The sequence below is a fragment of the Chanodichthys erythropterus genome, chromosome 5 (assembly GCF_024489055.1).
Source record: "Chanodichthys erythropterus isolate Z2021 chromosome 5, ASM2448905v1, whole genome shotgun sequence".
NCBI classification, from domain to species: domain Eukaryota; kingdom Metazoa; phylum Chordata; class Actinopteri; order Cypriniformes; family Xenocyprididae; genus Chanodichthys; species Chanodichthys erythropterus.
In genome coordinates this window covers 777,083-802,178 of record NC_090225.1, presented here as the reverse complement: position 1 = coordinate 802,178, position 25,096 = coordinate 777,083, and the positions used below count along the sequence as shown (strand labels likewise).

The 25,096-nt window shown below is 41.0% G+C and overlaps 1 protein-coding gene and 1 long non-coding RNA gene across 6 annotated transcripts in view; both read left to right on the top strand.

The window, feature by feature from the left end:
* The window catches only part of LOC137020286 (arginyl-tRNA--protein transferase 1), a 121,549-nt gene extending 111,153 nt beyond the window's left edge, over positions 1–10,396 (top strand). For 2 of the 5 annotated variants that reach the window (XM_067385580.1, XM_067385577.1), the window contains one exon: positions 9,573–10,396. In XM_067385580.1, coding sequence (XP_067241681.1) covers positions 9,573–9,751 — 179 coding nt within the window. In that variant the 3' untranslated portion in view covers positions 9,752–10,396. The remainder of the gene's footprint in view (positions 1–9,572) is intronic. The other 3 variants (XM_067385578.1, XM_067385579.1, XM_067385576.1) reach the window with 2 other exon arrangements.
* Positions 10,397–15,804: 5,408 nt separating this feature from the next.
* Positions 15,805–22,951, top strand: LOC137019910 (uncharacterized). The gene is made up of 3 exons (XR_010895131.1): positions 15,805–17,498; positions 22,158–22,283; positions 22,580–22,951. It is a non-coding gene; the product is annotated as an uncharacterized lncRNA (long non-coding RNA).
* The last annotated feature ends 2,145 nt before the right edge of the window (positions 22,952–25,096 follow it).

The following is a 25,096-nucleotide window of genomic DNA, read 5'->3' as shown; positions in this document are numbered from 1 at the left end:
GTTCAAATGGGGCTCCTTTCAAGGCCCTGAGGACCAACGAGAGGTCCCAGGAGGGAATAGTGAGAGGGCGAGGAGGATTCAAACGCCTAGCACCTCTCAAAAACGGATCACGAGCCCGTTTCGTCCCACCGATTGGCCAGCAATAGGAGCGTGGAACGCTGCAATGGCTGCTACGTAAACCTTAAGCGTGGAAGGGGAGCGCCCCATTTCCAAGCGTTCTTGGAGGAAAGACAGTATGGAAGATACGTCACTCTCCACAGGGTCTATGTTGCGTGTTGAACACCAATCAACAAAGACTGACCACTTCTGGTCGTAGAGGCGCCTCGTAGATGGGGCTCTAGCCTGAGAAATGGTATTTAGGACGTCCTCGGGGAGGCTAGTCGGCTCCCATCGAGGGACCAGAGGTGCAGAGCCCAGAGCTGCGGCTGTGGGTGCCAGATTGTTCTGTTTGCCTGAGAGAGGAGGTCCCGTCTCAGGGGAATCGGCCACGGGGCTCTTAGAGAGAGCCTGAATAGCTCTGAGGACCAAACCTGGTTCCTCCAGAGCGGGGCCACCAGAAGGACTCTGTGCTGGTCTTCTCTGATACGCCTGATGACCTGGGGGATCAGTGCGATCGGAGGGAAAGCATAAAGGAGCGTGCTGGGCCATGTGTGGGCCAGAGCATCTACTTCCTTCGAGAAAAATGTTGGGCAATGAGAGTTGTCTTCTGAGGCGAAGAGGTCTACCTCTGCCTTCCCGAAGAACTCCCAGATCGTGAGGACCACTTGGGGGTAGAGCATCCACTCGTCGGAGGGGATGTTGCTCCGTGACAACATGTCCGCACCCAGATTGTTCCTGCCAGGAACATGAGTCGCTCTGAGCGACTGAAGCCTCGGAAGAGCCCATTCCAGCAGACGTTTCGCCAGAGCGCATAAGCGGCTGGACGAAAGACCGCCTTGGTGGTTCAGGTATGACACCACCGTCATACTGTCTGACCGAACTAGAACATGACGTCCCGTCAAGTAAGCCTGAAAGAACTGAAGGGCTTTCATCACTGCTAGCATCTCTAGACAGTTGATGTGTAAATGGCTTTCCTCGTGGCTCCACGAGCCGAAGGCCGGTCTGCCCTCGCACACAGCGCCCCAGCCCAAGTTGGAGGCGTCTGTTGAGAGCACCGTCCTCCGTGAGACCGCCTGTAAAGGGACTCCGCGTTGGAACCATACTGGATCCATCCAAGGTTTCAGGGCTAGAAGACAGGCCCGATTGACCTTGAGACATAGGCGGCCGTGCCGCCATGCGCTGGGAGGAACCCGGAACTTCAACCAGTACTGAAGAGGCCGCATCCGAAGAAGGCCTAGCTGCAGCACCGGGGAGGCGGAAGCCATCAGCCCTAGCAGCCTCTGGAAAAACTTCAGAGGGAGATAGGCTTTGTTCGTGACAGATGCCGTGAGCTGCTGAATTGCCAGGGCGCGCTCTGGCGAGACTACTGCCGTCATACGGACCGAGTCGAAAACTGCTCCCAGAAACGAGATTCGTTGAGTGGGGCATAGCGAGCTCTTGGCTAAGTTGACCCTGAGACCCAGGCATTGTAGATGGCTGAGGAGCACGGATCTGTGGCGTTCCAGCTCGTCTCGCGAACGGGCTAAGATGAGCCAGTCGTCGAGATAATTCAGAACCCGGATTCCCATCTGTCTCAGAGGGGAAAGCGCCGCGTCCATGCACTTGGTGAAAGTGCGGGGAGCCAGAGACAGCCCGAAGGGCAGGACCGTATATTGGTATGCCACCCCTTCGTATGCGAATCTCAAGAATCGTCTGTGACGGGGGGCTATCTGGATGTGAAAATACGCATCCTTCAGGTCCAGCGAGCAGAACCAGTCCTCGGGGCAAATGTGCGCGAGGATCTGCTTCAGCGTCAGCATTTTGAACTTCCGTCTCGTGAGGGAGTGATTCAAAAGCCTGAGGTCTAGGATGGGTCTGAGACCGCCATCCTTTTTGGGGACCAGAAAGTAGCGGCTGTAAAAGCCTGTCTCGCTCTCTGACGGAGGAACCATTTCCACAGCTCCTTTTTCCAGCAACGACATGACTTCGGCCCGGAGGACATGAGCGTCGTCCGGATTGACCGATGTTTGAAGCACCCCGGCGAAGCGGGGGGCCGTCGTGCAAACTGGAGCGAGTAGCCCTGGTTTACGATCCCCATGACCCATTCTGACACATCGGGGATGGCCTGCCAGGCCTCGGCCCGAGTGGCTAGGGGTTGAATAATGTTGGGTGACAGACCGCCGTTGAGAGGGTCGTACACCGCGAGGGGTGGAAGAGGAAATTTGCTCTTTTTGTGATGAGGTAAAAATTTTTCCGCCGTGAAAACGGCGTTTGGAGTGGGCGCAACAGGTGTGGGCCCAGCTGTCACTTGAAGTATGTTTCCCACGCCCGGAAATAAACGAGGCGGAGGGGAAATTACCCGTGGGAGCTTTTGGGGTGGTCCGGTCGTAACGGGACGGTCCCCCATCCTCTTCCTGTCCGACGAATCAGGACGACTTCGGAGGCACCGGGTCCAGCACAATCCTGGGCCGGGGTCCCTGGCGCCTCGGGAAGGGAGGGCGCTTCGCAGGGCGCGAGCGCTGGCGATGCTCCTGGGGCGGCGCTGCCTGTGTTGCAGGTGGGGCTGGTTTGTTCTGCTGAGCCGGCGCAGTCCTGGGGCGGCTAGACGCAGAAGCGGAGCTGGAGCGCTTAGGCAAGAAATGCCTCATAGCCTGAGACGATTTCTGCGCGGCAGTAAAGCGCTCAGTGAAGCCATCCACTGCAGGCCCGAAGAGACCAGAAGGCGAGACCGGGGCGTCTAAGAAGGCCGTCTTGTCTAGGTCTTTGATCTCCGTTAGGTTGAGCCACAGGTGGCGCTCCAACACGACCAGGCTGGCCATGGAACGACCGATGGCCTGGGCCGTAGCCTTCGTAGCTCGCAGGGCAAGATCCGTGGCGCTGCGGAGATCTTTGAAGGCTGGCGCGTCGATTCCAGACTCATCCAGAGAGCGGAGGAGTTTGGCCTGGAATGCTTGAAATATGGCCATGGTGTGGAGCGCAGAGGCAGCTTGGCCCGCCGAGGTGTAAGCCCGTCCAGCCAGAGTAGAGGTGGTCCGACAGGGCTTGGAAGGAAGGGCCCTCTTCGTCTTCCAACCCACAGCCGCGGGAGGACAGAGGTGAGCAGCCACCGCTTCATCTAGGGGTGGCAAGCGCTCGTATCCCTTCTCCTCGGCGCCGTCGACGGCGGTGAGGGCGGAGCGGTGCGTAGTGTGGAGGCGGGCAGAGTAAGGAGCGCGCCACGACTTCGTCAGCTCTTCGTGGACCTCAGGAAAGAAGGGCGCTGAACGCTGGCGAGGTGCTTGGCGGCGGCCTGGCAGAAACCATTCGTCCAGGCGGCTGCGAGACGGCTCCTCTGGAGGGGCCCACTCGAGGTCCAGCTCTTCAACGGCTCTAGACAGGATGCGGAAGAGCTCGGCATCCATGCCCTGGCCATGCTCGATGGGTTCCAAGGGAGGCGGTGGAGCGGGGTCTTCCGGCTCGCCAGCCCATCCTTCCGCTTCGGAAGCCGCAAGAGACATGGAGTCGTCTTGTTCGTCGTCTGTTCCCCCGAATGAGACGAGGTCACTCGCTTCTGCGGAGGGACGCTGCTCAGGGCGAGAGAACAGAACTGGAGAGAGTTCCCTGGGAGGAGAGGGCGAGGCACGCGGGGGCTGGGCCGGCGTGAGCTCGCTCAACTCCTGGCGCTGAGTCGCTCTACCCCGCTGTCTTTTCCTCGCCGGACCGCGGGAGGAAGGAGACGGGAGGGCGCGAGCGGCGAGATCGCCCTCAGTGAAGAAGGCGACCCGCGAGCGCAGGGAAGCGAGACTCATACACTCGCAGTGCGGGCATGAGTCTCCAGCGAGCGCGCCGTCTGCGTGGGGCTTGCCCAGGCAAGCGACACACTCGCTGTGTCCATCGTCGTCGTGCAGGGGGCCCTGCAAGTACCACATGAGTGGCGGGGCATCGTGAGACGCCGCTGCCGTGAAAACGGCAATTGGGTGGCTCTTTTAGAGCGGCGAGGGCCGCGGAAGCTCTTAAAGCGGTGAAAACCGCTGGAAATCGCTCTTTTAGAGCGGCGTTTAAGCCGCGGATGAAGCTCTCAGGCGGCGCGCCGGATGGCGGCAGGGGACGCACAGGAAGCGGCCGGAAGCGGGAAGCGGGAGGCGGCGGCTCGGCGACGGCGCTAGAAGCTGCAGTCCGCGAGGGCGCCGGCGCTTTCTTCCACCGGCGAGTCCAGGCGAGTCCGCTGCGGGAGCCTCTTCAGACGGCGGCGAGAGCAGAAGGCGGCGAGCTTCTTCGGCTTCAGGCGGAGATCAGCGAAGAGAAGTAGATGTCGTCGCTGAAGGAGAAAACACTGAAATCCTATGGCGAAACGCCTGCTTATATAGCCCTATACCCCGCCCATTTCGGCGGGAATATTCGCGCGCTTTGTCGCCATAGGCCGCGCAGCTATGCCGCGCCGCCATTGGTTCAACAACTTGTCTATGAGTGAACCAATGACGGTGCAGTTACACTGCGTTATTGAAAAAGGCTTCAGCAGCGGGGAAAAAGGGAGACCTTTCCCCATACGCAGTACGAGTGAAGTATCGAAAGGGAACTACAGTTTGCGAGCGAAAAAAAAGTTCCAGTGGATGAATAAATGAAGATATGCAGTATGAAAGTACAAAGTAAGCTTTCATTCTCCTCTCACAGGGTACCTTACTGGGACAGAAAGTATTGAGCGCCTGAAGGGGTTTTCCAGGGAATGTTTTTTCTTCTTTTTGAGTGGAAATAATAAAGCTCTCAGTGTTTGGTTTGGGGGTGTAGGCAGGGGCTTCATACGGTTATGAGAGAACGTCCAGAACTTGCTGTTCACGGCTCTCGTCTGCTCTTCATTTATCATAATTTATTAGATGTAGTGTGATGGACTGCCAGCTACCTCTCTTTTTCCTCTCTCCGTTTTTTTTTCTCTCGCTCACTCTTGCTGTCTGTCTTCATCGCACTCTATTTATCCTGCTTTATCTGTCTGCACACGGATATCGTCTTACAGGCTGGAGTCGCTTGCATCTTTCTCCGTTCCAGACCAGGATCAGGACAGATCAGATGCAGAACATACATTTGTAAAGCCTCTTCAGCTACAGTCTGAATGTCATTGCATCAGATAGCAGTATATTACATATTAATATTTTATTTCATTAATTAGATGGTGCTGGTCAAGTAGCATGATCTAGAAGAACGCCAGCATCCAAACACAACACATGCAGGTCTTTTCAACGCCGTTCTCTCGTTTATCAGCATTACTGTAGTTTTGCTCTCAAGTTTTAGATTTCATTTCTCTTTCACTTCTCTTTTCTCATTCCCATCAATCTCCCACAAAAGCCAAGTTTGAACAGTGTCTGTGTGGCGGATGAGTTTTACTGGATATATTACAGGGAAACGGTGAAAATTAAACCGAACCCCCTGTGTGTGTGTGTGTGTGAAATGAGGACTAATTTACATTACCCAGCATCCCCCATGAAATCTCCGTCAGCTGGCTTCCAGATGAGGCGCTTCACAGAGCGAGTGCTATGAGCCGGTGTCAGATCTGTTAATATCAATCATAATTTTCACTAAAAAGAATCTCCAGAGCGATATATTGTTACTCATCTGTCACTGTTGGCCTGGAGTTTTGCATATCCCTGTGTTTATTTTCCCTTCTGCTCCTCCAGCTCTATTTAAGGCTGGTGGCCTATAGTTTGTATATTTCTGTCACTTTGTGGTGTGGCAAAGCACGTTTGCAGTATTCCATTTTTTTTTTCTCAGGACTTTATGGCAAAATTTATGGCACCACTTTTCTGTCTCCACCTATAAGTTGTATTGTATTTGAGTGTGTTCTTTACTTTTATTAACAGTGTTTCCTGCACCATGTTTGTGCACCATTCAGAACTGAATTGAGAATTCCAGTTCAGTTACTGGATTTGAATTCAATTTGAATTGAGTTGGCAAACATAATTGCAACTCTGGGCCACTATACATAAGCCGTCCGCCATATTGGAACAGTCAAATCTTGGTGTTTTTATCAGAGGTTGCACAATGTGGCGGATGCGGATGCATTGACGTGTCTGTAGCGGTAGAATGTGGCATCTACGTATCAAAGTCCCTTTAAGTCAAGTTATTTCACTCGCCGACCATCTTTGAAACACCTCTCGGCAGTTATTTCAGTCATGCAAATATACCTCCTATCCCTTTGAATGGGAAAACATCAAATTCTCCAAAGCTGTTCACCAAGCTTATGATTATATTTCATATTTGAAATCGCCAATGAAGTCTGACAGCAACTGTTTCAGAAATTTAGTTTCTTATGCTCACATAACTTTTTTTTTTTGGACTACCGGAACTTTTAACGGCAGTTACGCAATGACTTTGCCAATCAGCGATTGGTTCTTTTATTTAGAAGGCGGGGCTTTTTACGCCATATTGCATGTTGCACTTTCTCTCATTCATAAGCAGTGGTGTGATGTAATGAAGTAATAACACTTCGCTATAGTACTTGAGTATTTTTTGGGAGAATCTGTACTTTACTTGAGTTTTTTTTATATTTCTGTCAACTTTTACTTTTACTCCACTATAGTTCCTAAATAAAATGTACACTTTTACTCCGATGCATTTCCCTGAAGATTTTCGTTACTTAATGCAAAATAAAGTCGGAAGAACATGGACTGCAAGTGAGTGCCGCACAACCGCGGTTGATTTCATTTTCCAGGTCGCGTCCGTTGCTGGAGCGGCTGAGAAGAGTGCGCCGTCAGAGAGCGACCTCTAGAGGCGACATAAAATTATCACTGGTGCCTCATAGAGTTTGTTTTGACACGTGACGTGAGGCTGCACAGAGTGGGACACTTCAAAAACAGATTTAAATACAGTGTACATGTTTTCATATCATTATAAAGTAATTAGTTTGAGTAGATGCTGCATTAGTGGAGAACAGCAGTATGTTTGCAGTCGAGGCTGGGAGGATGCGAACATCAGTACCTCAAGCGGTTAAAACAATGTGACAAAATCACCAACTGTTTGGTGTCACGATTGTTACCATTCATTTGCATTAGTTTATATGCATTTGTTCGCGGTTATGCATTCATTATCCAGCGAAGTTGCATATTTAAACTGTATTCTCATCATGCAGAGACCGAAACATAAATCAGAAATGTATTTGATTTCGGTTCTTTTTTTTATCAGCACTGTAACACTTAATTTCATTAGATAATCATCAAGTTTTCTAAAATAGAGGCAAATAATGTGTGAAAATACACATATTATAGACACATGCTATGCCTTTGTGTGTATAGATAGCAGTTTTTAAACATGACTGTTTGGATTTATATGATAACACTTTACAATAAGAGTCCATTTGTAACATTAAATAAGGTTAATAAAAGTATTGTTCATTTTTAATTTCAAGATTTACATTTTAACATTTTAAAGTTGTCTCTTACATTAGTTATAATGCACTATGAATTAACCTGAATGATCAATGTATAATTAGTATTTTTATATTTAAAAATTACAATACAAATTTTGCCATTTTTTTAATTCAAAGAAAACAAAATGTAAGAAAGAGTTAAAGCTGAACACAATCCTGCTGCTCAAACTGTGTATAGAACAATTTTTAATATTTTTTTTGCTCCTTTTGTATTTTATATTTACTTTCAATACTTAAGTGCGTTTAATATCAAAAAAATACTTTTCATACTAAAGTACAAAAAAATCACATACTTTAAATCTTTTACTCAAGTAATATTCTAAACAGTGACTTTAAGTCATTTTCTGATAAGATATGTATACTTCTACTCAAGTATGGTTTTCGAGTACTGTTCATAAGTAATACGACTGCACCATCTTTGTATATCTAAAGTCTTTGTACATATCTATGATCGCAACATTGAAATGTTGCTTTTTCAGTTCAAAATGGCTGTTTATGACTTTAAATTTCAAAATTCTAAGTTTCTTTGAATTCCGAAACATTCAACATTTGACTTGACAAAGGCCTGTTTGTGCTTCTGTGTGTGTTTATTTGAGCTGACGTTGTAATACTTCATTTGAGTTAGTCAACCTGGCCTAGAAAGTTTATTCTCCCCCCTTTTAACCTCCCGCTGCCTTGGAGGGCCATTTTCAGGCTTCTACAAATGACTGCATTCTTTTTTTTTGCAGCAATTCTTGTTTTAACAGCTCATGGGGGAAGGTGTTGGCTTCTTGACTGAATACGCAATGTGTATGTGAATGTTGGCTTGCCGGAGTGGAGTGAAGTCCTATAAACAAATGAGAACCGACCAAGCTGTTCCATCAATGAAGGAGTCATTGTTACACGTCTCTGGCTGCTCCGCTCCGAGCCGCTGCTTTTGGAACCATTCACAGGTCAAGCTGTAGTGACCCTGACTGACCTGGTGTTGTTGCCTAAGGGTGGCGAGGTCCTTTTTCATCATCATACCTGGGTAATTGTTAGTTGGAATCTGCACCTGACCCTCATTTGAACCTTTGAGGGTGAGTTAAGACCACGGGCACTGATCTTTATCCCTCCACCCAGTGACTTAAAGGGTTAGTTCACCCAAAAAATGAAAATTCTGTCATTAATTACTCATGTCGTTCCACACCCGTAAGACCTTCATTCATCTTCAGAACACAAATTAAGATATTTTTGATGAAATCCGAGAGCTTTCTGGCCTCCGGTAGACTGCATCGCAGTGACCACTTTCAAGGTCCAGAAAGGTACTAAAGACATCATTAAAACAGTCATGTGACTGCAGTGGCTAAACCCTAATGTTATGAAGAGACGAGAATACTTTTTGTGCACAAAAACAAAACAAGATGTTCATCTTTCTTTCTTCAGAAGGTTTTTGAGGAAAACATTGCAGGATTTTTCTCCATATAGTGGACTTCACTGGGGTTCAACGGGTTGAAGGTCCAAATGTCAGTTTCAGTGCAGCTTCAAAGAGCTCTACATGATCCCAGACGAGGAATAAGAGTCTTATCTAGAGAAACCATCGGACATTTTCTAAAAAAAATAAACATTATATACATTTTAACCACAAATGCTCATCTTGCACTGCTCTGTGATGCTCCACGCATGACGTAATCATGTTGGAAAGGTCACGTGTGACGTAGGTACAAAGCGATCGTCAAAGACTAAGTCAGACGTCCTTTACAAAAAAAAGTAAAACAACGATGTCGGATGATTTTGAAGTTGGTGGAGAAAATGAGATTTTTGCCTTCCACCTACGTCACGCGTGACCTTTCCAACATGATTACGTCATGCGTGGAGCATCACAGAGCAGTGCAAGACGAGCATTTGTGGTTAGAAATATATCATTTTATTTATTTTTTTAGTAAATGGCCGATGGTTTCGATAAGTTGTTATATCTCGGGATATAACAACAATGATGTTGCGTTACTTTACTAGTTACTTGAAAAAAGTAATCAGATTACTTTTATTTGTAATGTGTTATCCCAACACTGGTTACTAGTGATCCTGCAGATCTTGTTTCTCAGGGTTCATCTAACTTTTCTCCTCTTTCTGTGTGTTTCAGGTGATGCTCTTGCGCTGAAGGATCTGGGCAGGGCGTTGGTGCTCCACAGGAGGACAGTGATGCCCTATGCGGCCTACGCCCGTAAGCGGAAGGGTTTGAACGACGAGAAGGAAGTGGAGCAGTACGCTAGTCTGGTGGGCCAGACGTGTGCCGAGAGAATTCTGCTCTACAGAGCTTAGAGCCGCTTATACCGTACAAGCATCTGTCTGTCTCTCTGTCTGTCTGTCTGTAAGTGTTTGTGCGCTTGTCTGTTTATTGTCTCCCTGATTGTTTATTTGTCTGCTTTTCTTCAAGTATTTTCCCCATATGTGTGTACAGTTTGCTTTCATTTTTTGTATTGCTTCACTCTCCCTGACTTTCGTAATCTCTTTGAACTCTACTTTTATATTATCTGGCCAGCAGCGCTTTGTAATCCCACTTGCACACATGCATCACGCAATGATCAGGCACATCTATTGTCTCGCAAGATATAACAGCTCAGCAGTCACATCTTACCTAGCCATATATCAAGAAATGATGTGCGCCTAATTCTGAATATGTGTCATGTCTGGATGACTGTGGTTAGCCTAAAACATTTTGTGACATAATCGCTGCTTTCCCAAACTGTTTAATATTCCTGGTATTTATATATCTTCTTAAGTGACTAACACCATCTGAAGCAGGTGCTGTGACGCAGCAGACGACTTCTCATTGGTTAAATCAATCATTTTCCTGTGGAACAGATTTTTCTTTTCTCACTTTCTTTCAGTTGAAGTAATAACTCGAGTGCTTTTATTTTAATATTATTGTTATGTTTCAAGTAAAATAAAAAATATATATAATGTGCTGGTCTGGTCTGGATTTAATGCCTCTTCTCCAGCTGTATGTGACACCCTCTGGGCCGAACTCCAGTCCTCGTTCCTGCGCTTCGGTCAGATCTGAAGACTAGCGTGTGAACGCTGACTCACTCGCGTCTAGCCGGGACGCTGTGTTTTGTCGGCAGAACTGGCTCTGTTGAGAAGGGGTGGGTGGCCTTGGTGATGAACCAAGAGCGAGAGCCAGCTGTAGATCCAGGAAACATGCGGAATGAACCGCGAGACTTCGGCGGGAGTCACCTGACATCTGATGCTTTCACGTCTTTGGATCGCCACAACTCTGAGTCGACAGTCAAAGGTTGAGATTATCTCAGCCTTTTCTGTCCATGAACGGCCCATTTAGACAGGAATGGACAGTTTGACTGACATGGAAAGTGACCAATCACAGTTCATTTTGTTTTTAGATGCAGTTTAAAGGCGGGTTTAGCGGTTGAAGCTGCCATAATAGGGTGGTGTGGGGAAGAAAAAAACGAATTGCCCAGCGGTGTCTTTACATGACCGTGTTGTGAATTTCTGTCATAAAAAGTATTAATAATTTCACAGATTTTTTTTTTTTTTTTCTTAAAATTTTTAAAAGAAGTCTCTTGCTCACTAGAAAAAATATTTTCAGCATCATTACTCCAGTCTTCAGTGTCACATGATCCTTCAGAAATCATTCTGATATGATGATTTGATGCTCACAAAACTAATTTTTTGGAAACCATGTTATTTATTTATTTATTTATTTATTTTCAGGATTCGAATGAATATATGAATATAAAGTTCAAAAGAACATAATTTATTTTAATTTTTTTGCAACATTGTAAAGGTCTTTATTGTGACTTTTGATCAATTTAATGTATCCTTGCTGAATAAAAGTACACTCTAAAAAATGCTGGGTTAAAAACAACCCAAGGTTGGTTGAAAATGGACAAACCCAGCGGTTGGGTTAAATGTTTGCCCAACCTGCTGGGTAGTTTTATTTAAACCAACTATTGTTTAAAAATTGCTATATGACTAGCTTAAAATGAACCCAAAATAGTTGGGAAATTAAAAACCAGATGCAATTAGAGCAACAATAATAGAGAAAAGGTGAATGTTTATTAATAAGCTTTAATATTTTATTAATATAAATTTAATAGTTTATTCATATAAATTTATTAATAAGCAATTTAATAAATGTTTATTGTTTAATAATTATTCACTGAACATTAATAAATGTTCATTTCCAACATACTTTGGGTTCATTTTAATTAAGCAATACAGTCATTTTTAAACAATAGTTGAGTTAAATAAAACTACCCAGCAGGTTGATCAAACTTTTAACCCAACCGCTGGGTTAAAACAACCCAATTGCTGGATTTGTCCCTTTTCAACCCAACTTGGGTTGTTTTTAACCCAGCATTTTTTAGAGTGTATGAATTTCTTATTAAAAAAACTTGTACCCTACACATCTGAACAGTCCTACAGATCAATATTTAGTTCATTTTCACCAACAAAGTGTCTTTAAAAGATTCGTTGCCATTAATTCTCACTTTTAACTATTAACTGACTTTTGCCTCAATAAACTCATAATTACTGCTTATTAATAGTTAGTAATTAGTTGTTAAGTTTAGGTATTGGTAGGATTAAGGAATGCAGAATAAGGACTACAACGAGCTTCTTCCTGGGTTAGTGACATCACAAACCCCAAATTTACATAAACCCGCCCCCGAGAACACACAACAAAGGGGGTGGGGCCCAGGGGCGGAGCCACCCCTTTGGCCACCCCGCTCACAACCGCTGTTTCAGAATCAATTTTTTTGTTGACAAGAATTGCGTTTATTTAAACGCAGAACCGTCTCTTTAAGACCACAAAAAAACGTGAGACTTTTCAGACGCGCACTCCAACTTCGCCTCAGCGCCAGGCTCAAGTCAAACGCGCGCGGAAATGATACAGGTGCCGAATGAGCTTCAGCAGAACAGCAGTGAACGGCGAACAATATATATAGCTTACGTAAATGTTTCTCAACTGGTGGGTTGCAAGACGCGCAGTTTTCAATTACGCGCAAATACGGCGCGCTGTATATTAGCCTACTCACAATAAATAAAGCGTAAAAGAAATTACGAGCATGCAAAGTCGTAGTTCTGTCGTCTGTTAAGTTATGAAATGACAAAAAAGCGATTAAAGCTGCATCAAAACTGTGCATGCATGTATGTAGGCCTATTTTAGATTTATGCGTCACATGTCTCTGGACTAAAATATTCTGCTATGTCAGATCACAATATAGGCCTAAGGCACAAACTGATATGTAATTTTTTTTAATGCATAAATAAATGTAAGAACTGTGCATTTGTATTAGAAGATGCTAATTTTGCAATAATTTATAAAATACAAACAAAAGTTATAACATTTAAATGCTTAAAATAATTAATTTTACATTCTGGCATTTATGTGCTGTTGACTTCTGCATCAGCAAATGGGAATTCAAAAGAACACTTTTTTTTCTTTGTATGAGATTAATTTAGGTATGATAGAACTGTTGCAATTATTTATTTTGACTATATAGAAAGTTTAAATTTAGTGTTTACTTTTTTGGTTAATTTTTGAAAGTAATCTTTGAACTACAGTATGTAGTTATCTGCATGTCTCGATATGCAACAATGGAGAAAAAGTTATTGGGGGTTTTGAGAACTAGAACAAGCTGACTGAACAAGTTGAAATTTAGCTATAGTGTGAGCCACTTTACTAATATGCCTGCAAGTGAGGAACGCAAAAATAAATAAATAAATAAAAAGGTCACATTCACTCATCTCAATTAATTAAATACAAATGAACTGTATTAGTTGTTTTCTGTGAGATTTCTGTGCCACCCCAGACTGGTTGCTGGCCCCTGCCTGGCCACCCCTATGAAAAAATCCTGGCTCCGCCACTGGCGGGGCCATGTTGGGCTGCTTTCGAGAAGAGGAAGAGTTGTTGTAGTAGAGTGTTGTTGTCATGCCGTCATTTTACACCAAACGAGGGTCAATTCAACACAAAAGATGAACATGACGGCACATGCTAGTGGATGAGTTGAATCAACTCCACAGAAACTACATCAATTTATCCACTAACCATTCAGAAACGTCTAAAAGTTGTAACTTCTTCCTGAGTCTCTCCATCAGTGTCGGTTTGAACAATGTAAGGCTGAACACTTTCCTCATTTTGTCTGCGTGAGATTCTCCAGCTTTGTTGTTGTTGAGCTGTTAAAGCTCCGCCCTCTTCTGGAAAGGGGGCGGGGAGCAGCAGCTCATTTGCATTTAAAGGGACACACACAAAAATGGAAACATTAAATGGTGGCCAGTTAATCAGATGACGCGACTGTGAAGGGTGATAGGGTTTAATAAGGATGCTAAAGATGGACTAAATAATACATTTGTGTGTCATCTCAAAGAGCTAGTGGCTCACAGCCCTCTTAGACGTATCATTGCCAAATTTTCTATATTGGTAAAGCGATGGCTGGTGTTTTTACAGTCCTGGCTCCAGAGCTCCGCTGGCAGAGTCCAGCATACACAGCGCAGAGACACTCCAGAGCGCCAACAGACTAAGAGACAAAGATAAAACAGTTACAAAGACGAGGCGTGTAGACGACACACCCAAAGACAGCACGGTCCAAACACATCCGAAGAAAACTTATCGGTGACACTTTAGTTTACAGTCCAATTCTCACTGTTAACTATGTATATTACTACGATATTGATTAGTACTTATAAAGCACATATTAAACAGCGATTTCTGTAAAAGCAAATATCTCTCTTTGCATTGAACTTTGACTTTGCAGATGTTGTTTATGATCAAACAGCAACACTAACTAAAGTTAAAAAAGTCAAATCATAATCAAGCACCCCATTAATACAGCTGAAGAGTGTGTATTTTTGATGGTTATATACTTTCTCTTATGTTAAAATGCTTAAGTGGCTAAAATGCACTTATTTCATTTGCTCCTAGAAGTGTTTTTCTGTGGGATATCGCAGACGGTGAAGGATATTATCTACACTGCCATCTAAAACGAACCACATGCACTCATACGAGTAGAAAGGATCTCATGCTGATGTTGGATTGAGACGTGTCTTGATGCCTTCATTCCTCTGTATTCTGCTTGCAAAGGTATCATTTTTCAGGTTTCGGGAAACATCCAAGATCCACTGTGCATTCCGCACAATCCGTTTGACCAGAGAGGTAAACTCTCTGATATTGTTTAAAGCATGTTCAAACACACACACTTTGGTAAATCCCCTCTACTCCACAGTTTGATCTGAAGAAGAGATGCTCTTGGATTGAGTATGGAGCGGCGACCACAGGACAGAAACACTGGTTTCTTTGTGGCGCTGCTGAAGATTCTTCTCTGCTCTTAGACTCTCTTCATGTTTCATGGAATTAACCACTGGGTTTCCGCATGGATAGGCCACATGAACCGAAGGGAAGCGGAGAAAAGAAAAACGGTAAACATGGAATGAGATGAGAGGATGTAATGTAACCTCTGGTAATGATTCTGCCGTCATCCCACTCGATCTACTGCCGCTGGCTACAATCAATCAGATTATTTCGATGACTTGAGCATGGTGAGGTTAGCTTTCTGTTATTTGAACGGTCTTGATTTTATTTTAATAAGTGGCATTATAGGTTTTGTATCAAGTTAAGCATGACAACAGTTTAAGGAACTTTGCACAGTTTATAGGACTGTATTATGATGCTAATACCATGATATTTTTTTGCATTTCTATTCAAATATAGGGCATATGAATGTGTAGCGTTATATATAATGAACTACTGTTTAAATGTTTGGGGTCCTTTTTATTTTTTATTAATTTTTTTTTTTTTTAAATGGGTCATGAATTGAGAAATCAACTTTTCCTTGAGATCATCCTGTAAGATTCAAAACTGAAAACTTCCTTGTTAGTCCAATAAAAGCTTTTATTGACACCAACGAATGACTGATCCTGAAATGTGTCTATAGATAGGTGAAACTCCGCCCCCACAGAAGAAATCAACGCCTACTTCATCATTGCAACATTAGCCCCGCCCACTGGTGTGTTAGTGAGATGAGAAGAGCGATACAGGACTAAAATAACATTACCTTTCAAAGGATCCTAATGCAGGAATATGATTATTTATTTTCACCAATGTGAATGTCTCAGTTTTATTTATTTGTATTCGGTTCATTTCACTGTGGATTCTTTGGTAAATCAATCGTATTTCGGACTTTTACCATATTAACTCGACAGTAATGCAACAACATGTCAGTAACTGTGTTCATTCTAATGCCTGATCTGATATTAATGATTCATGTACAGTCAGATGATCTTTGTCTGTGTGTCAGTAAATCAAACCAGTGACTAAACGCTCAACTTCACCTTGTTTCTCTTAGTAGGATGAAAATAATCTGCTATTTAAACAGTGATTAAATTATATATAGAAAACGATCAAAGAACACTCCCTTAACAATCTCTGGAGCTGTCAATCAAACAGAGCGAGTTTATCAGTGACTGAGTTCTGGACTCGCACCAAAACTCACGTTTTATTCAACAAATCTCTTATTTACATGGCATTTGCACTGTTAGTTATGATGAAAGCATTCGTCAGTGTGCAGAAATTGACGAGATCGCTGCTTTCATGAGCTCAACAACATGTCTGTGATCGACTACATGTTCATCACTGCAACCTTTCATGCCACAATCTCAATATAATGATATAATGCAACACTTTTCATGATTAGTTATCCTTGAGAGCTGTAATAGTAAAAACGGTATAGAGTAATACTGAGCTATTTCATATGCAAATATGTCAGCCAATCACAGCAGTGGGCGTTTACCATGTCTCACAGCAGACACGCCCCTTAAAACAGAGCGTTCAAATCGGAGAGAAAAAAATCAGGGTAGGAAAAATGCCTTTTATTTCTAAATGATGGCAATTTATGGTAAAACATTATAAGTGCACCACAGGAAACATTATAAAACAATAAAACAACGCAGTTCATGACCCCTTTAAAGAAATGAATTTTATTTAACGAGAATGCATTAAATTGATCAAAGATGACAGTAAATATTAATTCAAAGAAATGCTGTTCTTTTCATCAAAGTATCACGATTTACACAAAAATATGGAGCATCATAAATGTTTCTTGAGCAGCAAATCATCATATCAGAATGATTTCTGAAGGATCATGTGACACTGAAGACTAGAGTAATGATGCTGAAAATTCAGCTTTGATCACAGAAATACATTCACATAGAAAACAGAAAAATATTTCACAATTTTACTGTATTTTTGATCAAATAAATGCAGATTTGGAGAGTACCATAGTATCACCATCTGTCACTGTGGTACCATTTATTTTTTTCCTCCAATCTAATCAAATCTCAGATCTGGACTGAATTTTAAATATCGCAGCAGAATAAACGTGGCTAACAGGCACGTCTCCAGCAAACATTATCTCTCCTTTATCTGTCTGTTCAGAGAAGCTTGTTTTTCCGTCTCGACGCGGGGGCTCCATCTAAACACTCACAATGCCCACCAGTGTGTGTGTTTTCATACGTACGTGCTCTTTATACATGTTTGTGCTGGCGCGGACACGAGGAGGAGCGAGTGTTTCTTCTCTGGACTGGGATGAGGGCTGTATCCTGGCATGAGGGGTTAACCTTCTAATTCTGTGGTTTTATTTTTGACATGTTCTTTTGGATGCATGTTGTTTAGTTTGGCAGCCGGATGTGCGGTGAAACTCTATCAGATATACCGAGCGCTGCGTGTTTATATCGCTCACTCAACAGTGATGATCGCATGGAAGCTTGATGTGAATCACTGCTCAAGTTTGATTTGTTGAAACCATCCATGTGTCGTAGTTTCCGAACCTTTCTTTCTCTTTGTGTTTTTCATGGCACCCGGACGGGCCCCGAGCGGAAGCGCAGCGGCCGGAGGAAGATCTGAAGGGTATTGTGAACAGGGGCCCTGGATTAAGTGTACCAGGGCCTAAATGCAGGGCTTTTCTCTGAGGGATTATGCCTGGGGTCTGTGGGACCCCCGCCTTCCCTTTGGCTCTGTCAGGAAAATTCATCTGCTTTGAACCGTGATGCTCATGTGAGTCCGCTGAGGGCCGTGTTATATCAGTGCCCGGCTGCCCATATTACGCTCATTTACAAGTTCATAGTTTAATTTTGGGGGTCTGCCAGCTAGAACAGGTTTTTTTTTTTTATCTTTTAGATGCCACAGACACACAAATATGATCCCTGAGGGACCCCCATCCTAAAATTTAAAAGGTCTCTGTCTTTTATAAACACCAGATACATGTGCAGTGTAATGCACATGTATTCAATTCAATTCACATTTATTTGTATAGCACTTTTCGCAATACAGTACATATCGTTTCAAAGCAGCTTTACAGAGAATGCATGTAAAAATTACAATATTAGAAGAATGCAGTTAGATAATTTGTGCAATTAATTTACAATCACTGTTAATATTTAATTTATTCCTCCCGAATCGTATGGTATGGATGTCACGGTTCATACAGTCAGATGATGAATACAGTCAGTCACATGCAATCCACACTCCAATCCAGAAGGGGGCGCTCACGGTAATGAAATACAAAAATAAGGACTTTATTCAACAAATTTGTCTCTCTCCCGTCATTCTCCTACGCTGTTGACGTTGAAGCGCTTCCAGGTTCTACATCAGAACGCCGACTCATTATTGGACGGCTCCTGCGTCAGCATCACATGCATGCGTCGCGCTGATCACGTGACGAGAGCCGGCCAATACTGAGCCGCCGTTCTGATGTAGAACCTGGAAGAGTTGCAACTGTTATTTTAGAACAAAGTTTTAATTCCTTCACTGCAAAAAATGCTGTTCTTACTTAGAATTTTTGTCTTGTTTCTAGTCAAAATATCTTAAAGTTCTTAAATCAAGAAGCATTTTCTTGACAAGTAAAAATTATTTTCTTGTTTTCAGAAAAAAAAAGTCAGTTTTTCCTTAAAATGAGCAAAATAATCGGCCAGTTGGGTAAGTAAAGTAATCTTATATCAAACCAAAAATAAGATATATAATCTTGTTTTCAGTTTGGATTAAGATTATTTTACTTACCCCACTGGCAGATTATTTTGCTCGTTTTAAGGAAAAAAACAAATGTGTTCCCCTGAATGTGTCTGTGAAGTTTCAGCTCAAAATACCCCATAGATTTTTTTTAATTCATTTTTTTAACTGCCTATTTTGGGGCATCATTAAATATGCACCGATTCAGGCTGTGGCCCCTTTAAATCCTCACGCTCCCCGCCCACGGAGCTCGCGCTTGCCTTAAACAGCATAAACAAAGTTCACACAGCTAATATAACCATCAAAATGGATCTTTACAAAGTGTTCGTCATGCATGTGTCGGATTATGTGAGTATTGTATACTGTTATATTGTTTATATTTGATTCTGAATGAGTTTGATAGTGCTCCGTGGCTAAAGCTAACATTACACACTGTTGGAGAGATTTATAAAGAATGAAGTTGTGTTTATGAATTATACAGACTGCAAGTGTTTAATAATTAAAATAGCGACGGCTCTTGTCTCCGTGAATACAGTAAGAAACGATGGTAACTTTAACCACATTTAACAGTACATTAGCAACATGCTAACAAAACATTTAGAAAGACAATTTACAAATATCACTAAAAATATCATGTTATCATGGATCATGTCAGTTATTATTGCTCCATCTGCCATTTTTCACTGTTGTTCTTGCTTGCTTACCTAGTCTGATGATTCAGCTGTGCACAGATCCAGACGTTAATACTGGCTGCCCTTGTGTAATGCCTTGAACATGAGCTGGCATATGCAAATATTGGGGGCGTACATATTAATGATCCCGACTGTTACGTAACAGTCAGTGTTATGTTGAGATTCGCCTGTTCTTCTGAGGTCTTTTAAATGAGATTTATATAAGAAGGAGGAAACAATGGAGTTTGATACTCACTGTATGTCATTTCCATGTACTGAACTCTTGTTATTCAACTATGCCAAGATAAAGTCAATTTTTAATTCTAGGGCACCTTTAACTATATCAGAGCTGTCGGATTTATGAAATCTTCCTAAAATACATAAAGTATGTGGCCGGTGAACTGGGAGAAGAATCAAGTAAACTTTATTGTTTCATAAACAATGTGTTTCTGATATGAATAAAACACTTTGTCAAATTATATAACTGAAAGGGTTATTGTTGCAGTTTCCGTAGACATCAGCTTATGGAATTTGATTTTAACAAACTATAAATGTCTTTTTTATGCAGTAGCCTACTTCATTCAAATGTGTATAAAATAAACCTGATGTGGTTAAAAACACCGAATAGTTGTGACACATGACAAGCGCGGAGCGCGCGTCTGTCTCTGGATCAGCACTAAAGCACATTTGAATTTAGCAGTGAATCTTCGCATTTTATTCTTTGCCATAATCCTAATCGAACACTGGGTGTATTACAGCTTCAGAATTATATTCGTATTGACTGTCAACAGTGGTGAGGAATAGCTAAGAGTGCTTCAGACCAACCTTACGAAAGTATGGGTCTCACACCCGTAAGACCTTCGTTCATCTTCAGAACACAAATTAAGATATTTTAGATTTAGTCCGAGAGCTTTCTCTCCCTCCATTGAAAATGTATGTACGGTATACTGTCCATGTCCAGAAAGGTAATAAAAACATCATCAAAGTAGTCCATGTGACATCAGTATTTTTTAAAATGGTGCGTAAGTGTGCATGTCATGGATGTCTGAATCACCAAAAACAACCAGGCGATGTAAAAGTGCATTACCAACGCCGACAGATGAAAGGATTCAATGGAATCAATTCAATGGAATCAATTCAGTGGAATCAATTCAATTGAATCAGTTCAATTGAATCAGTTCAGTGGTATCAGTTCAATGGAATCAGTTCAATGGAATCAGTTCAATGGAATCAATTCAATGGAATCAGTTCAATGGAATCATTTCAATGGAAAGGATTCCGGAAGAGAAGACAATGCTAAATAAAGTCGTAGTTTTTGTTATTTTTGGACCAAAATGTATTTTCTATGCTTCAAACACTTCTAACTAACCCTCTGATGTCACATGGACTACTTTGATGATGTTTTTATTACCTTTCTGGACATGGACAGTATACCGTACATACACTTTCAATGGAGGGACAGAAAGCTCTCGGACTAAATCTAAAATATCTTTATTTGTGTTCTGAAGATGAATGAAGGTCTTACGGGTGTGGAACGACATGAGGGAGAGTCATTAATGACATAATTTTCATTTTTGGGTGAACTAAGCCTTTAAGAAGGTTTTAGGAAATTACCTTGAAAGTGGTAATTTCGTTGCTTTCAATGAAGCATAAAAAACCCTCTCAGATTTCATCTTAATTTGTGTTCTGAAGATAAACGAAGGTCTTACGGGTGTGTAACGACACGAGGGTGAGTACCCCTTTAACTAATCATTCCCATGACTTGCTAATACACATTTTACTAATTCGTTCCCTCGTTTTAATGGGAAAGTTCATGGGAAATCCAAGATTTCCTGCAACAGCAAAGAACTGGAACACCTCCATGATTGACCATGGAGATGATGTTCTTCTGATCATAAGCTTTGCACCCTTGTCGAATGCCACTGTTAGAATAAAAAATAAAAATTCCAGTCTTGTTTTGGGGGTTCTTTGCTGTTGCAAGAAGTAGAAATCGTGACATTATGAATTATTTGAAGTATCAAGCCATTTTGGCAAAGATATTGATGCCTCCAGTGCAGAGACTGAAGCTTGAAGACTTTCCTGAAGGACGGCCGTCCCTACATTCGAGGATAGGAGCGTGTCAGTGATGTCACTGCGTTTTAAATCAGAACTGGAAACTATACATCCTCCCACTGTCCTCAGGTGAGGTGAAAACCTGTATGAATGCTGCTGTTGTTCTCTAAAGCCTGGCGTCGGCTCTCAAACCCTGCTGTGTCTCAGGGAGAGTTGGCTCGCGCGACAGCAGGAAGATTATAAAATCTCAGATGTTTACGGTCCCTTTGGGCCACGCTGTTTTTTTTTAGCTCACAAAATGGCGCATGTATGTGATATATGTTTGTCTTGGCTCTGGCAGTGTCGCAATGGTGTCTCGTTCCAGTGTCTCGCCTGGCTTCTGTCATGGATAAATGCAATTAAAAGCACCGAGCGTACTACTGTTCACTCTCACAAAGCTAAAGATGTGACTCCTTCACCCTCCTCGTCTGTTTCTCAGCTCTTCACACCTCATTTGATGCTCTTGGCTCGGCTCTTCGTCCTGTAAATGGTGCTTCTGCACATTAATAGTCTGTAATAGCCCATTATTCCAAGAACTGCTATTGTTCTGTGGGTTCATTTTCCAATTCGGTCTTTATTTTATTTATTTATTTATTTTATTCCCAGTAGATCTCGTTATGAGACTCATATTCGCTAATTTGGTTCCAGTTGCGTTTTCTTTGAGAAGCTGAAGTATAATGAAACATGGTATCAGGTCATGTGATCGACTGCCAGAAAAGTGTCCAGCTTTGGGTTCGGAAAATGTTGACCTAATGTTGTAAAGATTTTTAATAAAATGTTCTGTTTTTATTAAAGGTTTTGATAATAAAAAAGAAAAAAAGTCAGTTCTGTCATCATGTTGTTTCAAACATCTATTATTTTCTTTAATACTACTTTTTTTATGTCGTTTTGGACCCCGTTGACTTTAAATATATGGACAAAAACAATCTTATTTTGTGTTCCACAGAAGACATTTGCACATGAGAGGGAATAAATGCTGAACTGTCCCTTTAAGAGTCCTCCGTCAATCATGTTTGCAGTTTAATATGAAGAAGATGGCAGGAGGTGAAGCGGTGACAGAGCGTCTCGGCTGGTTAGTATCTGCAGTGTTTTTGTTCATGTTTTCTGCGTCCGCGTTGTGTGTAAATCACAGACACTGAGACATTTACTGCCCTTCCTGATTTAACACACATTTCAGCAATGTCAGAAATGTTTCAAGCTTTACATCCTTCTAAATCCTGCATTTATTTTACATATAAAGCAAACAGATGTGCTGATTTACTAAACTACATATTTAGCTGTCATGATTCAGCAGTGATTGGCACATGTCAGTATATATGTGTGTATATGAGGTCAGTGTTGTGTAACTCTGTGTGTTTGTACCTTCAGAGGATGGGTGGAGCAACTATTTGCCTTTTTCCATGTTCTTGTCCAAAACTCTGAAACCGGACTGCTTGACCACAGACTCATCACTGCCCTTGGATGGATGAACTGCTGATTCGGAGAAACTTGCAGAAGTATAACTGCTTCTTCCTCCGAAACAATCAAATCATAATGCAAGCAATCCACGGTAAAAACCTTTGAGATTGGATTCAAATACGTCCATCTGATTATTTCAGTAAAAGGAAAGTGCTTATTACACACACACTTCGCTTTCATTATTTATATATATATATATAATATGTGTGTGTATGCATGTGTGTGTGTGTGTGTGTGTGTACATACATTTTTTTTTGTCACTGTCCAGATAATTTTTTAATAATTTGCAGTAATTTTAATACATTTTTAGTTTAAGTACAATGCCAAATTAAAGGCATTTTGTTTTTACTATTTCACATTATTTTTCATAATATTTGGAGGCCCTTGTTATTGAAAATATTAAATAATACAAAAATAATAATTTTAAAAAATCAAAAAATCAAATCTACATATATAGTTTTTTCAATAATAATAAATATAAAATTATTTCTATATTTGTTGCCACTGTCCAGATAATGTTTTAATAATTTGTAATCATTTTAATACATTTTTAGTTTAAGTAGAATGCCAATTTTTATTTATTTATTTTTTTTTGCAAACAATATTTTCTTTTTAAAATTATGCCTTACTATTTTTCACATTATTTTTCATAATATTTGGGGGCCCTTGTCATTGAAAATATTAAATACTTTAACGCGTTAATTACAAAAATAATAAGTAAAAGAAATTAGAAATCAGTCTTTAAGTAAAAAAAAAAAAATATATATATATATATATATATATATATATATATATATATAAAATAAAAAAATCTAATAAAAAATAAGTCTGATTAAATAAATAAATAAATAAAAATCAAGTCTGCATATATCACTTTTTTCAATAATAATAATAATAAATATAATAATAATTAGTTATATATTTTTTGTGCCACTATCCAGATTGTTTTAATAATTTAGTTTAAGTACAATTGTTTTTTTTTTTTTGCAAACTGTTTTATTTTTAAATCATGCCTTTCTATTTTTCACATTATTTTTCCTAATATTTGGGGGCTCTTGTTATTGAAAATATTAAATACTTTAACACAAAAATAATAATTAAAAAAAATTAAAACTCAAATCTACATATATAGTTTTTTCAATAATAATAAATATAAAATGAGTTCTATATTTGTTGCCACTGTCCAGACAATGTTTTAATAATTTGTAATTATTTTAATACATTTTTAGTTTAAGTACGATGCCAAATTAAAGTTTTGGGGGTTTTTTTGCAAACAATGTTTTCTTTTTAAAATCATGCCTTACTATTTTTCACATTATTTTTCATAATATTTGGGGGCCCTTGTCATTGAAAATATTAAATACTTTAACGCGTTAATTACAAAAATAATAATTAAAAGAAATTAGAAATCAGTCTTTAAGTTAATAACTTGTTATAATAATTTATAATAATAAAAAAAATAAAAAATCAAGTCTGCATATATCGTTTTTGTTTTTTCAATAATAATAATAATAATATTTATAATGATAATAATAATAATAAATATAATAATAATTAGTTATATATTTTTTGTGTCACTGTCCAGATAATGTTTTAATAATTTAGTTTAAGTACAATGACTTTTTTTTTTTTTTTGCAAACTGTTTTATTTTCAAATCATGCCTTACTATTTTTCACATTATTTTTCATAATATCTGGGGGCCCTTGTCATTGAAATATACTTAATATTGTCTTAATAATTTGTAGCAATTTTAATACATTTTTGGTACAATGTCAAATAAAAGGTTTACGTCTGTTTTCTTTCAGGTTATTTTCATCTCAGTTGTTGGTCTTTATTCTGAACTAAACACTGTCATGAAATGATTTTTCCCCGTGCTGGTTTGTGTTTGTGGTTTAGATGATTTAGATGAAGCTGCGTCTACATGACAGTTTCTGCTGACAGTTCAGTCTGAATATCAAAGATAAAAAGAAATAAGCTCTATAACCTGACTCGGGTCTAATGTTTTGAGACGCTGGTTTCTCACTTAGTTTCTTGGCTGTGGTGCTTTAACTGAGTGGAATAGAGATTACAGCGGTCTTAATTAGCGGTCATTAGAGAGCGAGAGGAGACATGCTTCATTAAACCCTGAGGGAAAGCAGCGGATCGTATGCTTCCACCCTCCACACGTTCATGTGGTTTCAGCTGCGGCGTAAAATTATGCACTGCTTTTTCAATTACTCTGATGCTGTGAGTGTCCATCAACTCCATATATCATTTCTACAGGTGTGTCAGCTTAGAGAATACAACTAGACAAGATTAAGATAAGGTTTCTATTCTTTTTAGCACAAGACATGAATTCCACTCAAAAACAGTTTCATCATATGCCAAGAGCAGTCTCCAATCTCTTAAACTTCTCATCCAGCTTTCTGAGGAATATTTCTCATTAT